We start from the raw sequence: 16,893 nt of genomic DNA on the forward strand, positions 1-16,893 counted from the left end.
AGTTTGTATAATCAAAGCTAATTCAACCCGAATTTCGTAACTTAAACTCTCTCTAATTACGAAATGCAGATGATACAAGTTATCGGGATTCCCCTATCGAAAATCTTATCGACTTTGATGAGGGTCGAAGATGGCAAAATTCTGTAAAGCTTAAATTTTAAAAAAATCATAAAGAGATTAAAGTGAGCTTCATAAAACGTCATAAAAATAAAACGAACACATCAGCAATTCTTAATTATTCGAAAAACAAAATTTTGTTCGCCCAAAACGTTATTTTTTCGTATGTTTTCGTTCCTTCGAAAGCGAAAGTCGATTTAACACGTACAAAACGTTAATTTCCTCTTGCGTCTGCTTCGCGTGAATTCCGGCAGAAATTGGAAATTCATCGACCTCTTTGGAAAACAATAAAAATAATCCGAAATAAGCAATGCGTTATTTTCCATGCGACTGCCTCCTAAAACCATTCAAGTTCGGGCTAAAATGTACAAGTCAATTGGATTTTCCATGTACTATTTTCTTGCCGATTTTCCGAAATAATGTAATTTGCATGTGACATGCGTTTGCGTTTTAAAACTATGAATAAGTAAGAAAAGTGCATCTAAAATAAATCGCAAAGTAAACGCAAGACCTACGCTAATGGGTCTGATCCGGTTTGTCAGCGTTCGGCGTACGCTCTAACAAAAAGGTTTCCACATATTGTTTATTATACATTAGTGAAGCTCATTACCAAAATATGTATGAATGAAAATTCTCAGGTATTCATCAGCTAAAACGCAACGCGATTTGAAATATTTAATCGATCTATGATCAATAATAGTGCGAAGCTATCGATCGAATGAAAGGGACTTCCATAATTTTTACTGCACCAAACATGTAGTCATCATTAGTAAACACAAAAGAGGATATGGACAATCGCCTCAAATTGTGTAAAGGAAGAATTTCTGAATCTACATTTATCGACGCTTTCGGTAGTGCCTGCATGCAAGCTTTGGTGTATTTCTCACATTAACATCAAGAGGAACTTTCCATTACGCATGTTTCAAGCATCGTCGGTTAGAGCTGAAGAGTATTGGTCCATGTTCACAAATTACCCGAACCAACCAAGTACTGACGCAGTGCTTTTGAGTCGCACCTGAAAGATCTCGCTGAACTAGAAAACTATTACTGCCCCTGCTCAGTTAGCTAACGCTGAGTTGAATGTTCCTGAGACACCCTCTGCCAGTATCAGTTATTGAGACATTCCAGAGGGATGATGCCGATCTTTAGTTAAAAAAACATTCTTCCAATCCTCACCAACCCACTCCTGGAGCTACTCTTACCAGCTGGTTCCAGAGTCACGGCATTACTTTCCCAGCTTTTTTACTTCATTCCGTCTCTGGACTTAGTTCCACAGCTCCATTATTTATTTGGAGCAATTGCTGAGGTGCTTTGTTGATGTTTAGATATCAATAATTAATTAGAAATCAATGAATCAGATTCAGGTTGCTACTCCCTAGGCACATAATATTGGCAATAAACATATTTTCGTCCGTGGTGAGTTTAAAGGTGACACCAATTGCATTTTTCAGTTGTTGCAGGTAAAAGACTAACCAGGAGACGACCGTAGATATTAAAATTTAGTCATTCACCTCGTGAGAATAACGAAATGGAGGTGAGCATGATTATTCTCCGTGTTCTTGCCCCTTACTGATCTATGTCTTCAAATTGCTGTTTACTCCAGACCAAACAAAGCCGATGGCAATAACTTCGACGAATTTCACTACAATTAAAGACCTCTGACAGAAGGAAACATCATTAAGATTAATTGCCCTGTCCGAGCTTTAAAACAGTTCCGAGCTTCAAATACTATCCCTAATGCTTTTATTTATTTACGTTTTTTCAACTGAGGTGATAAACTTTTTAACGATAATAAGTAAAGTCAGTATTAATTGCATATTTTTTGAGAAACGTTAGTAAATAATATTATTTTGCTCAAGTCAAATGATAATCGTCGTCGTTATCTTGTCGGAATTAGTATTTCAAAAGTCTTGCGGCGTCACCTCTATGGACCAAAGTTAGGTTGGTCAGAAAATAATATCAGATGACTCAAATCTGGAGGTAGGGCAGTCCCAGTCAGGGCAAAATAGTACATTAATAAACTGGGGAAGTGCGGGTATATTCTCATAGAGAACTGATCTTGCATTTGCAATCTTTGCAGGTCAAGAGTTTTTCTTTCCACTTTCAGATTTTTCCTATTTGCCTGTGTTTTTAAGTCCTAAAGAAACAGAATTTAGGTGTGAATCACAAGTGGCACACGAGGGCCATCGTGAGACTATTCCGTGTCCCATCGGGGATCCATATGATCGTAAACATGCTACGATACAAGTTTTATAAGACACTGTATTGGCGCACGAACTCAAGTTTGCGAAGTAATGAGCGAAGCAACCTCTTAGAGCTTTATAAAACGCGTATCATGTTTTTTTAAAGTCGAATTATTATAAAAATTCAAAAATGATTGTCAATTTGAAGCATCTAATAAATTTTAAACCATCAAAAATTTCTCATTGTTACATTTTTTTTAACGAGACACTCATTGGCACACTTAGGCGAATGCATGATTTTTGTCCGGATTACATTCCTGGCAGTACCCATTATTACAGGCACCTAAGCTTGAAAGGTTGAGGTTTCTAGGACTTTGGGCGGTGCACGTGAGAGCTTTATAAGTGATAGAAACCCTCTGGAGCTTCCAGAATTACCTCCTTTCCTCAATGCCAACTTAATACTATGTACTAATATATTGCCGGTGTCCTTAGGATGACTTGGCATCTGTCTGGTATCCTGGATGACGTTGCTGTTCCAATCCCACACAAGTGTTTATCTGAAATGCTGTAAAATATTCCAAATACGTGCGGTACCAATACAGTTGGAGTGTTCTGTTTATCTATACCTAGATCACCTAGAAATTAGTTATCACGATTCGCCAATTGCTCACGCCAGGTAGCTGCGCCACCACGGCACCACCTGACGCGTTCAGTGCCGTATCAAATGGACGCCGACGTCGCCGACGCGTTGATACGCAATCGGACGTCACAGAATCCAGCCCACTAAATCTCAAACTTTTCAGAGTACCAACTGCATATATATATCGCGATTGGCGCGAAAGCGCGCCATTCGAAAACGCGAAACGACCGAGATCCGCAAACGACAATTTTTCCCTTCAACGGAAAAAAAGACGCCCAATCCGAACGACGACGCCGACGGCGACGATTTGCTTTTGTTTGTTTTTATTTGCTCAGCTCATTAGATAATTGTCATTCACTTTTCTCCAAACCAAAAGTGCTAGAAAGTGCGTGCGTAAGTTTCAATCGAGCCGAAAGAACTTTTCAATTTTTCTTTTTGAAGAGATTTGTGGTGCAATTTGAGTTACCATACACCACCATACAATCACGATGAAAGCCACCCTTTTGAACACTGCTTTCGTCCTGATCATCATCCTGAACGTGCATAACCAAGTTCTGGCTAGGCCGAATTTAAATAGCAGGTAATATTTCCGATTAAAAATTTAGCGTTTGTTTGACACTGAATGTAGTCATTTTATGGTGTCAATAACAATTATAAATAATTTTTACATCCGGGGGATTGCAAATTGGAATCGCGCTATCCTGTCAACGACCAATTTTGCCGGGCTAATTGTTCTGCTGCTTAAAGCTATTTTTAGCAGAAATGTCCATTTTTTCCTCCTCGAGAACTATGCAAAGAGAAGTTTGTCGAATTAACATTACGTTTGTTTTAAAAATATTTTTTCCGCGTTTTTATGCTCAGCTTTACTTTCGATGCCCGCCTACCTTATGTAATGCATTTGCATAGATAAATATTGTTCCTGCAAACAATGAGATATTTCTGGAGTCAATTTAATTGTAGGCAATTAAATCTACAAATATTTCGTAATGTTGCTAAAATGTGTGCGAAATTAATTAGGACTCGGAAGGTCGTGATTTGCGCGTATAGAAAAATAAGCTGCGCTATAATTAAAACGTATTTCCCAAAAGAGAAAGGTGTTACTTTTCATTTTACGTGTGTGAAAAACCAACATTTTCATCATCTCATTAAAAGATTAAACCATGACTTTTGTACCAACTGAACTATGTCTTCGATAGTACCACCTCCTATATACAGGGTGTTTTTTCCAATTTTAAAATATCCAAAAATTCCTAGAGATCATTTTCGCGATAAGGAGGGGAATTTCACAATTATATTCCCACTTAATCTTCCCTCACCAACCGCCCTACTTACAACCTTAAACGTCAACCTCCTGCTTGTGACACCTGGTTTTGGAGTTCTCAAAAAATGCTCTTCAGAGGTGCCTCACAAAGCTACATGGGAAAAATTGGCAATTTTTTTTCAATTTAAGGTGATTTAGTTCGAGGAGCCGGGAGGGGCAAGTTAGAACGGTTTAGTTAATATGCGGTTTGCGTCCCCTCTTTATCTTACAGAAATGGTTTCGAGGATCTTTTCGCTTTTCGGATATAGGCATTGCACATTGTCGAGTTGTGCCCTGTGGGTACTGAGAGGAAGGCCTCTTTGCGATATGTCTTAAGAGGTAGAATACCTGCATGTATGTGCATATATCTCGAACCTACATATCTTAGTATTTTTCCATGAAGAGGGTTAGAAGCCGTTACAATAAGGGTTAACTATAAAAGCAAAAATACTCGTATTCATGGTGAAAACTCCCCAATAAGTCTCGAAAGAAAAAATTCTGAATTTCTTTTTCTAAATCCCTTAAAAGAGAAACGACCTATTAAAATGCAACGTTTTAATAGAAATCTGAAAAACATGACCCCTCTTCGTATGCATTTTAAGGTGAAGCAATTTAACAACGAATTTAGAGCGAAATTTATTCCTGCTTCACTCTCTAATAGCGCAATATACCTGCGAGACCTGCAGCTGGCAAATATAACTTTAAGAAAATAATATCGCTAATAAAATAAACGTCTGCAAATTTTTAATGCCAGAAAGTTTTTGCGTAATTAGCGTAATTAAGTAGTTATGTTTAGTGGACATTAACGAATTCGCCTTCATGTTCATAGGAAGGTTCCTATAAAATGTGAAATGTAACACGGTAAGCAAAAGGAGAAAACTGCGAAAGACGCAAAAATATTAAGTGTTTAGTTGGAAATTCTAGAAGTTTAACGAAGTTATAAATTTCTGAAAATTCTTCAAAAAAGCAGAATATAGCTCAGCACCCCATACACTTCCCATGAAGCCCCTGCGCTTCCTTCCACAGAAACCTACCTTGAATCGCCTTAGCAAAAACGGAGGTTTCACCACGTATCCATGCCAGTTGTCCCACTAGGGACATTCTCTATTGGGTCCTCATATGGAAACCTCAGATATGACCTTAGAATCTCCCACTATCGTTCATTAAAACCTCTTCTACCTGCGAGGTCCGATCTGGCGCATGGGAATCTAAAATAGAGCTACGATCGAGAAAAAAATTAACTTCAACGAAATGATTTTTTTAACACATCACGAACTTTAAAGTACGAAAGTTCTTTGTGAAGAAACGCAAATGTGAGAATTCAGGAAAATCATCTTTAAGAGAGTGGGAAATCGGATGTCTCAACTCGGCTTCATCAAAAATTAGCGATTATTTAAAAGAATGAAGAGGAGATAATGTAGATCAACGAGCTCATTTTTAAATATGTAAATAGGATGGGGATTAATTATCAAAGCTGCACATAGAAACGGGAAGAGCCGCAGCAAAGTTTTCGTATAGTTTGGCAAAAGATAGTGATAACAATGTGAATATAATTTTCATCAGCATTTTGTCATCATATATTCTGTCGCAATATGAACTCTAAGCACTATGAACATCTTCTTATCAACGTATCAACTATTCTCCTTTCGCTGAGAATGTTTATTTATTTGAAGACGTTTGAGTTGAGTTTATTACTGTAATTTTAATTACGTTACATCATTTACTAGGATTTAATTGTTGTTTTCGTTCCTGAAAATAATACTTCATCTATTCAATAAGCTGAACAAGAATTCGAGTCAATTAGTAATGAATATTAATTGAGGAATTTTTTTCTTATTATCAATCGAACAACTGATTTGAGAAGATCTGGGCAGGCAACACCTCCCATCTCAGCTTTCGGGACAATCTTCATCGGACTATACAGAATGTAACATATAATCACAGAAATATATCCGGGGTGATAATACTCTGCAAAATATTAGGTGTACAACTTTGCTTCCGCCGTTTTTTTTCCGAATTTCGCGATTTTATTGTAAAAAACTAATTATACCTTTAGGATCCAAAGTATTGTCCATCGCTGGCCACTACTTTCTCCCATCTTTCGGGCAGCATACGAATCCCGTGTTGAAAAAATTGGACATCTTTTGAAGCGATCCACGATTCTATCCAATTTCTTACTTCTTCATAAGACCGGAAGTGTTGGTCAGCTAGCCCATGTGCCATGGATCGAAACAAGTGATAATCAGAAGGAGCTAGGTCAGGAGAATATGGCGGGTGGGGTAGGACTTCCCATTTCAATGTTTCCAAGTATTTCTTGACCACTTGCGCAACATGGGGTCGAGCATTATCGTGCTGCAAAATCACTTTATCATGTCTCTCGTTGTATTGCAGCCGTTTCTTTTTCAATGCTCGGCTCAAACGCATTAATTGGGTTCGATAAAGAGCACCTGTGATTGTTTCAGTTGGTTGTAACAGCTCATAATATATTACGCCGAGTTGATCCCACCAAATACAGAGCATGATTTTGGAACCATGAATAGACGGTTTGGCCGTCGACGTGGAAGCATGGCCGGGATATCCCCAAGTCTTTTTGCGTTTGGGATTATCGTAATGAACCCATTTCTCGTCCCCAGTCACAATACGATGCAGAAATCCCTTCCGTCTTTGCCTTGCAAGCAACTGTTCACAAGCGAACAGACGCCTGTCAATATCTCTTGGTTTCAACTCGTACGGCACCCAATATCCTTGCTTCTGAATCATTCCCATGTCTTTGAGGCGTTTTGAGATTGTTTGTTGAGTCACTCCCAATGATTGTGCCAATTCTTGTTGACTTTGACACGAGTCTTCGTCAAGTAATGCTTCCAAGTTCGCATCTTGGAAAACCTTCTTTCTTCCACCGCTATGTTGGTCTTCGACGTGAAAATCACCGTTCTTGAAGCGCTGAAACCACTCACGACATGTCCTTTCACTAATAGTGGCTTCCCCATAAGTATCTGAGAGCATTCGATGAGCCTCAGCAGCAGATTTCTTCATATTGAAGCAGAAAAGTAAAACCTCCCGCAAATGACGAGAATTTGGCTCGTACACTGACATTTTCAATTGCGAATAACTTTATGATGAAGACACAAATAGACTAATATTTTTATGAGGTTATGTTAACAGGTGCCCAAGGCTCCTGCATGCCCACATGGGGTTATTTATTTCGATCATTACTTACCGCTACATACATCTATTCAAAAACGGCGGAAGCAAAGTTGTACACCTAATAATAAAAAAATGCTAAAAGACTCATAGTCAAAAATGCACCGTTTGTGGCATATATATAATTATTGAAAAAGAAATTTAAATTTGGTGTCAGAATCCGTAGTGAATGGTCCAAAAAAAGATACAAAACATAAAGGAGTACGTGACCTCAAGAAATATCAGACCCTGTATATGGCTACCGACGATTTTGACATTTTGTTGTAAAGGGTCTTAAAGAAAATAGGTGTATAAAATTTCAAAAAATTAACTCAAAGACATACGGGAGAAAAGCACAAAATTTGGGAAAAAATACGAAAGTTTGCCACCCTCTATGTCGCCAATGCAGCATCTTTGACCAAGGATCTATTAGTAATTTTTTATTGTTTTGCAGAGTACTATCATCCCCTGAAATACCTCAATGAAGATATGTTATACCCTGTATATTGTGTGAACAAATTTCTCTCGCAATATAAGATAAATTACCAATAAAGGTCCATTACCTTCGAGGGCCATCAGGGCTCTTATAAGACTTTGGTCAGAGGTAACTTTAATTTCTTTGAACTTTCAGTACATAAAAGTGAATTCTTGTTCACTAAATACATACAACGATTTAATTACGCTAATTGGGCAAAAACATCCTGGAAAGTTATCATTCAAGGGACTGGTGGCACATCATCCCACACGGATCCAAAACGTTAATCCGCCCAGTGTGCCTCAGACAAGATCCAGGGAAAATTTTTTGGTTACCGAAAGATCGATGGAATTGAAGGCGTCTCCATCCCAAGTCTTATGACACAAGTTAGAATTAAATTGCGAGCTATCGAAGTCGATGGAGCTTATGAAGTTTACGATTTTTTATTTAAGTAGGATTAAGGTGCCAAATCAGTTGTGAATTCATCTTGATCTTAAAATACATATGTGTATGAGTCCATTAAAAATTGCCTCAAAGCTCTCGTTACACGGGTGAGTTAATCAATTGGATTTTTGGCTATGGATACCTACCCCCATAGAGTAATCACCTACAGACTCGATTCTTGAAGATCTGTGTTACCGTTCCATAGATCTTCAATAAATCAAAGGTAATACTGAGGTTTTCTGCATAATCCAATAATTAAAAATGCATAGAATCCGAGATTGTTCTCTATTCAATTCTTCTTCGTTTGGTCTCAGTCTCCTAATTGAGGAATGCAATGGATCTAACATTGTAGAAAACATCCACGTATCGACTACTGTGGTTGTGTAAATGAAGATGGAATGCTCGGGTAAAGTTCTCTTTCAAGTTGCTCACTGTTCTCTGTCTTCCATTGAAACCAGTTTGTTCATTACCAACAGAATATCCATTGAGGTCTCCTAAACATCCAGGCCACCTGTAATCTCTTGTCTTCTACTGTCGCACCAGGTACCACCTCCAGGTGAGGTGTCCTTAACGCTTAAGTTAACAATTAATCCTTGACACCGCCCTAGTGTGGCAGAAGAAAATGAGACCATTGCTGGGTGCGTAGCAATGGGCAGGGCAATTTTTTTATATCATTTATGGGCATATTTCCATAATGAATGCAGATAAGGTATCGTTGGTTGATATTTCTATTATCGTTATTTTCATGTGAAAATTGTTATCAAGGATACGCATTGTGGCCTTTGCTTATTACAGAGTTTGCTAACTGCTCCTGGAAATTTCACGTGCAAAAACACATTCATGTCGTTCAAATGAGAAACATTTTTCACTTGAAATGGCTCTTTAGTAAAGCGCTCAAGAGTAAAAATGTAAACAATCCGGAAATTCTTAGTAACGCCATACAGAAAGAACAATCAATTTTCCTGTATATATTATACATACCTCCCTACGCATTTTTCATGGCTGGAAAAATAGCTTCCTCTCATCAATAAGTAGGTAGATATTATTGACACTCTTATAACTTTCGCTTTACTTGTATTCGTCATCTTCTTTTGAATGTAACAACTCATTAAAAAACCGCTTAAGCTCTCCAATTATTTCCATACTTATATGCTCTTAAAATAGCATAACCTTTACCTGAATATTGCATGCGCTTGAACACAGCTCAAAGCGACCTAAATCTGCTGCTTCTCACATCACCGACTGCAACTTTTCTACTTTCATAATTCGGAAATTAATTCCTCAACTTCCTGGAAAGTCACCCAATCCAGACTCGACTAAGTAGCTGCATAAAATCAAAGTTTTTAAACTAATTTTTTGTTCACATACAAACCATCGCCGTTTCGTTGATTATTTACAACGGAGCTTAAAAATAACGGCTCACGATAAACTTGGTTAAGCCACCATTTTGAGCAGTGTAAAGTTGGAGTGCGGTATATTCATTTTTCGAGTGTCGAGGAATTAAAAGTTTTCTCCTGCGAGTGTGCGATAAAGTGGTTTTACCGCATGCATTTGCAAGATGAAAGCAGCTCTTTGCCGCAAATGAGTAGTTACAAGTTTCACCGCCCGAGAATCAAAGCAGCACGTGCCATTGTCAAAAGCATTGATATGTACTGGCTTCTTCCCAACAATACTCTCATGAATGCCATGACTTCTCACAATACTCTCCTGAATAGCGGGTTATGGTCACTCTTAACCTTTCACCTTTAGAGGTGAACGTTAACGTTGCGGACTATTTTCAGCTCAGTAATAAAAAAGACGATTTTGATTAGGGCAAAGTACCATGAAAATTGCCCTTCCCTCTGGTTGACAAAAAGTGACCTTGTAGTGACATGCAGCTGCAATTAGCGTGCGGTAAAGTATCGCTTTTCGCGCTCATTAGGTAAATAAGTATTTTAGTCCTAACAAGACAGTTTTGAGAGTTCAGGTTTTCGATGGTGCGGAATACCAATATGTTTACCTTGCAGTGCTCGATTGTAAAATCGTTTTATAGATTAACTGAAGGTGAGCTTGCTCACTCATACAATGCAGATTTTTTCCTGATAGCAGCTGTAGGATTACGACAAGTTGAGATAGGTATTTAATAATGACTAACTGTTTTTCTGTTCAAATACGGATCTAAAATTTCCCGTTATCGAGAAAAAATCGGTAACTTATTAATAAGAGTATGTGTATAAAGAGACCGCAATCCAAGCACCAGCTAATAAATTTAATTCCTTGTGGACCCCTCTCTAGCACAAAATTTGTTCCAGTTTGTTTCCAGTTTACGATCCATAAGATTGTTGACTCTTGATTTATTGCTGGCCATCTGAACAACAGGGAAACTTCTGGCATGATATGGGGCTGGCTGATCCTAATGTAATTAGGTACTCGGATTATCATCCGAGTTTCAATAAGGCAAATTTGATTTCGAAATGTAGTGTATCTCCAAACCTGTACCGTATCGTTCGTACTGACGTTTCAATTTAGCTCATTAGTAAGTTTTTCGATGCTGGCCCTAAAGAGGTCAGACAGCTGTCTACATATAAAAAAACTAGAGCTATGCTCTATGAATAATTGAGAAACGCGTTGAAACCTCGGCTGATCTGAAGAACATTACATTACAAACTTTTATTTTGTGTGTACTCAAAGTATTTGAGTTAGAAGGTTACTCTAAGTAGAGTTGGAGATTTAATTTTTCTGCTTTAGAGGCTCCAGTGATACGAACTTCCTGAATGTTCAACTTTCCTATGAGTTTAAAAATAAGTTTTCATCAGCTCGAATGTAATAAAAAAAACTTTGTTCTCCTCTTCCACCACTTACAGATATTACTTCTTCAGTAGGCAGAGAACACACACATAGTCAAAAGCGCTCTAAACGGGTGGCTCCTCCGATTTTTCGGCGACAGCTTTAATTCATGCAACTAGCGATCTTCGGACCCGCCAGTTAAAACCTGTCTCGACCACTTTTCCTCATCAAGTTTTAAAAAGTTTCCTAAGACCTCATGGCAAGAAACCGATAATGTGAGTACACCTTCAGGCTCTCTTCCTTTCGCCTCAAAAAAAGTCTGGGCGGTAGGTTAAGAGGACCAGAACACAATATGCTTACAAGCTAAAAACAATTCTCGTCTTTGGTGACTGGAAAAAAAGGGGGGAAGGGGGGTGTTTGATCACCAGGCATCTTAAAAGACATGCATTGCAAAGAGAAATGCCCATAAATACCATTACAGACCATCACCGAGATCGCAGTATAACTGCCATCCAAAATTATAATTTTGTTATCTCCCCAGGAATACTATAAGGCTCAGTGTTCGTGCCATTGCTTTGGAATTAACAGTATAATCCGATGTTAAAAACAGTGAACTTTGAAAATTTAGAGATTGTCGAGTATGCGGATGATGCACCCTTGGTCATATATGCACCAAATAGGGTCGAATTAGTATCGGAGACATATTGAGTTGGTTTGCGAAGATATGGTTTGCCATTAAGCTCCGTCCTTGAATCAACTTCCCAAGAGAAGAGCGTCCTGACCCTTACTATCTGGGTGCGAATGTGAACTTTTCAAGTGACGAAGAAAATCTTATCCAGGACTTGAAGGAATGATTCAGGAAAATATGATGACGATCCATGGAATTTTCATCCAGGTCCTGTGTGCCCAAACAAGACTCGTCCATCGCCACGCAGCGGAACCCACCAAGTCAATTCAGTTCCCTGGACCCACCTCCTCTTAAATCTGGAATACAAAATAGCCTAAGATCTTGCAATGAGAGAAATCGTTGTGTTTCTAACCGCAATGATGGGAAGCTTTAAAACCCATTTTAACTTAACTTTAAGGAGAAGTGGTGCAGATGGCAGTTGGGTCCATTGATTCCATTACGGATTAAGTTATGTAAGATTTTCCCTCCTGCATCTATGTTACACCTAAGAACTTTGTTAATGTTATGTTGATGTCAATATGCTGCTTATACACGTTAAGTACGAGAGGGAAGGGCTGCGGAAAACCTAATTTAATTTATCACGCAAAAATCGGCCTTAGGCTCAGTTGCACGTTCCAGTTTAAATGTGTGCTGCAGACTGAGTCTCAGATTTAATGTAAATTCCATTTGCTATCCATCAAGATCTCCAATTTAGCCGCATGCAGAGTTTAAATTGAAGGTATACAATTGGGCCTGGGAGCTATCTGGGAAAAAGGCGGATTTCCCCACCATTCTAAATGTATATAGTGTTTGTAAAAGAACCCGAAAGATTGCTCATCTTAATCAAAACTTTAATAGAGTTATGGTATAATAAATCATCTTTGCTAAAGTGCTTCAAAGCGTAAACGAACTTGATTTTCGTATAAATCAGCAGAAGTTCTTTGTATCAATTTTCTTCGAACTTATCCAAATTTCATCGAACACTTTTGGCAAAAAACGAGGCGGTTTCATGCCCAAAAATGAGCTCCTGATGGACAGCAGTTGATCGATTGAATCGAACCACAAAGACAGACAAAAGTAGGGCTCCAACAGAGCTCGCATTTCACATTTCAAATGCACCATAAATGCGCCTCTTATTTAACACCGTTCTTATGAGCCTGAAAGAAGCCGGAACGATGGAGGCATGATTGAAAATTAAATTTCCAATTATAATATGAGACTATGCATATTTAACGAAACATGCCATTGCAGGATATTAATCTCCCAACTGGAAAATTGCCTGTGAAATAGTCTCCAAGAAAATTGATTATTATTTTGCTGCAGCCTGTAAATTCCTCTTTAAAATTGAGCGATTACAGTTCCAACAACTTATAGATCTTCTTGCTGTGGCATTCGTCCTCCTTCGGTGGGGTTCTGTAGGGAAGCAGTCGATGTGCAATCATCCCTTTGTCTCACTTTTTCGAATTTATCTCGGGAAGATCTTAGTCCACAAAACCGCTCATCCGATAATTTTAATCTAAAAACTCGAAGGAATTTTCTTGTTATACACCCAGTTCCGACTCAATTACCTCGAACCAGAAACAAGCTGATGAAAATTTTCGTTAATGAATGAAGGGCATAAATTGAAAACGCTCTAGCGATATGACCTAAAACCGGCAATCGGATAGCTTTAAAGGGCTGTAAAACGTTACATAACGTGAGGGCATGAAAGCGACTACGGTAATCCTTAAGTAGAAGCTGCTAGTAATAAAATTAACCCACCTGGGACATCAAGCCGGTGGGCAGGAATTTTAATGTCTTGTTAAAACACTGTTGACTGGAAACGACCTGTAGGAAAATTAATCTTTATAATATGCAAGTTAACCAGGGAAATTAATTATTTTCCTTTCGCTCATTTATTATTTTCTTAATAATATTGTAATCGCCGCTTTGGAATATCTGGGTAAATTGTTAAGGGTGGCTGAGAAGATTGATGACATTATTAATCATACCATGGGCTTGTGAGTAGGTGCAACAGCTCAGGGCGTCAGCCACATAAGGCTCAGTGAACTACTTACTATGACAATTCATTAATTTTCTTTAACACCTCGTTTATCCCATTCCCTTGTTTACAAATTGTAGGACATCGAATTTATCGCGTTAATTATCGTGCCCTTGCCGGGGTAAACGAAAAGTCGATGGTATAGCAGTGCTAATTCGCTGTTTTCTTCCATTTTCCAGGGTGAAGCGAATATCGAGCACCAGCTTTGATGATGTAAGAACTCGTAATGAACTTGCTCAAATGAAGGGATACGCCATCACCTTGCCGGTGGGAGGAGGCATCCACGACATTGAGAGAATGTGAGTATTAATTAATGGCAAAAGCCTCACATCTTGAGAGATGGAAGGAAGATAAATGTTGATGTAAAGCCGCTCATTAACGTCAGTGAGAATTTCCTACGGTCGGGGAGGGGACAAAGCTTAAGCGTGGCATTGTCACCTCATTGCCGCACTGGCGATATTGCCTGGGAGATTAATAAACAATATATCCCTTGAATTTAATGCTGATTTCGAAATCGAACTACTTACGTACTTACACGCTTCCGATAATAATTTGGAACAAGTTTCGCGCTAACATAAATCCGCATTAAGAAAATGTAATATCACTCTAGTCTTACTGCATAGATAGTCGCAAAAGTATCTCGATGTTTATTTTATGTCTCCGATAAGTTTACAATATTTCGATGCCTAATTGCGTCAATTAAACAATTTGAAACTCGTTATATCTTCCAGCTTGTTGAACTAAAATAATCGTTCTTCGTTGCAGTGGCCGCAAACGCAGATCGCAATCCAGATTCCTGGAAGCCCTGTTCAACCACTCGGAAGAAGATCAAGGGGACCCTCGAGACGATCGGAATAACCTTCCGGAATTGGTCTTCGATTACAAGTAATTCTGACAATGAAAACGACTAATAATAAAACACTGTGGCCATGGATACTTAATTTCCCTTCAAGTTTCCTTTTCAACGATACGTATTTTAGACGAAGATTTTGTGAGAATGTTTTTAGACCAATTTAATTTGTATGAGTTCCAGACTCTCTTGTCGCAACCCTAAGAAAGAGCTTTTATGCCTCAGAAGTGGGTGCTCCTAGTCCATATCGAATCTCATTTAATGCGCGTTTGCAGACCATATCAGCAATAATTTTTATCGTTCTTTGATGTCGGTTGAGCACCTCTTGGCAAGTTAATTTAACTTATCAGTATTACTAAGTATACGTGTCAAATAAGTCAGAAAAAGTCTAGTCCGACCTCTTAATTTTAAGTAAGTTATTGCTACGGTTCGATGAGTTTTAGTTAAGTTTATCGCCACATTGTAATATACATAATTGTTGAGCTTTAATTAGAGTTGGCTGATTTAGCGCCTAATTTGTGTTTATCAAGTTCAGTCAAAATACGTTTCATTTAATTGGGTTTCTTTCCAGCAGTTCAGTGACAAAAATATAAGATAAATATAAAAGTTTCTTCATGTCTGTAATCTAGAGAATACCTATACTGTAGCGTAAAGAGTAACTTACATTTTAAAGCTATCTAGAAACGATGTTCATGTACTTAGAAATCCAAAAATAATAAACTCATCAACAATAACTTGTGGTTGTGTATTCATTCATTGTTCGTTAAACTGCTTCAAATCCATCATTTTTTAAAGTTAAGAATGATTTTTGTATTTAGAAATTGTGTGGATTTCATGCCTGAGTCGTGGTGAACGTTGTATAAGTTGTTCGTACGTTTTTTAAATTTTTGTACTTTAGTTACGACAGGTTTTTACATTTTTTTAACTTATTTATATTAATTTATTTTTGTATTGAATAAAAACCGCTCTATAAACTGAATGGCAACTTGTTTTACTTCCCATGGGAGTGAGGCGCATCGCACGCTGAGAAACCTGAAACTAAGCAGGTAGTCGACGTATCTTTCGTTTCCTGTCTAAGCTCTCTTGATTAAGAACTAAATTGTATTTTTTAACATCCGAAACCTCCATAGATTAGCTCCCATAAGTTCAGCATTGCAATATTAATTACGTTCATTCTCAAGTTTTTATCACTCTTCTCGTTATTTTTTTGTCTTAAGAAAAACCCTCTAAAGACATCCGGTCTGATGTTCTAACGACCAGACAGTCTAGGGTTTGCCAAGGCACCCACTCACTAAGAACATCGGGTTTCCTTTTACTCCAACCTATAACGACCCGGAACTGTCTCTGGGGGATAAATCGTGAATGTCGAGAGGCTTGGGGTATCGGCAATCAATTGCTTTTCGGCCCGGAGTTATTGTCTCTTTTGAGTGGCACACTCCAAACGCTCCTTTTTCTTAATCAACGCAGAAGTGGCATTAGTATAGCGGTTCACTTTGGTTTGTCTTCCAACATCCCGTTGAATCATTCTTTTCGTTGCACTTGTCGTGGGTGTTGATGGTTATTAAGGAAAAGTGCAGAACAACTACCGCTTTAAAAGTTATGGACCCAGCGCCAAAGAGGTGAATAAAGGAAAATTGCAAGATAACGGTGGTTTTAAGCTAGACACATACTAAAAGAACAATTTTCACGTTTATGAAGATTACCATCCCATATTATTATAATAGATTTGAGAGAAGGATGGCTCGGAGGAATTGAGAAAGCGAGAGGGCATTGTGCAAGTGCAGGGCGCACATAATTGTTTTGCATTCAATTACCGTATTTCCAAGATACAAGATCCTAGCTTCAAGCGAAGAAAATGGTCACTCTTATAATATCCAATAATCCTGGAGTGATGCTTTTTGTTCCAATTATATGAGGAAGGTGTATTCTTAGCTCTTCATTAACTTATCACCAATCTTCGCTCTTCTAAGGGCACGTAGAGATAACTCCCTGTCAATTACCTTATGACTAAGACCTGAAAAACCACGTGTATACATATGCAATTACCCACAAATTCTTAGTTCACTCCAAAATATCTCCATCGTTTCCCAGTCATTTCTCTCACATCTAAAAATTTCTTCTTGATCTCCTGGATATACCCAAATAACATATCAGATTTTGGGAATCAGAAGTCATTCTCTGGATATTTCGTTTCGATCCAAAAGTAAAACCAATTGATGTTTTGCGTTTA

At 38.2% G+C, this 16,893-nt stretch overlaps 1 protein-coding gene across 1 annotated transcript; it reads left to right on the plus strand.

Moving 5' to 3' along the window:
- Window positions 1–2,998: 2,998 nt before the first annotated feature.
- LOC136415299 (uncharacterized) lies at window positions 2,999–15,642 on the plus strand. Its single transcript, XM_066399814.1, has 4 exons — window positions 2,999–3,333; window positions 3,382–3,520; window positions 13,993–14,112; window positions 14,579–15,642. Exons 2-4 carry the CDS (start codon window positions 3,429–3,431, stop codon window positions 14,700–14,702), a joined length of 336 nt encoding a protein of 111 aa, XP_066255911.1. The 5' UTR covers window positions 2,999–3,333; window positions 3,382–3,428; the 3' UTR covers window positions 14,703–15,642.
- Window positions 15,643–16,893: the final 1,251 nt, after the last annotated feature.

This window comes from Euwallacea similis, chromosome 19 (assembly GCF_039881205.1).
Source record: "Euwallacea similis isolate ESF13 chromosome 19, ESF131.1, whole genome shotgun sequence".
Classification (NCBI taxonomy): domain Eukaryota; kingdom Metazoa; phylum Arthropoda; class Insecta; order Coleoptera; family Curculionidae; genus Euwallacea; species Euwallacea similis.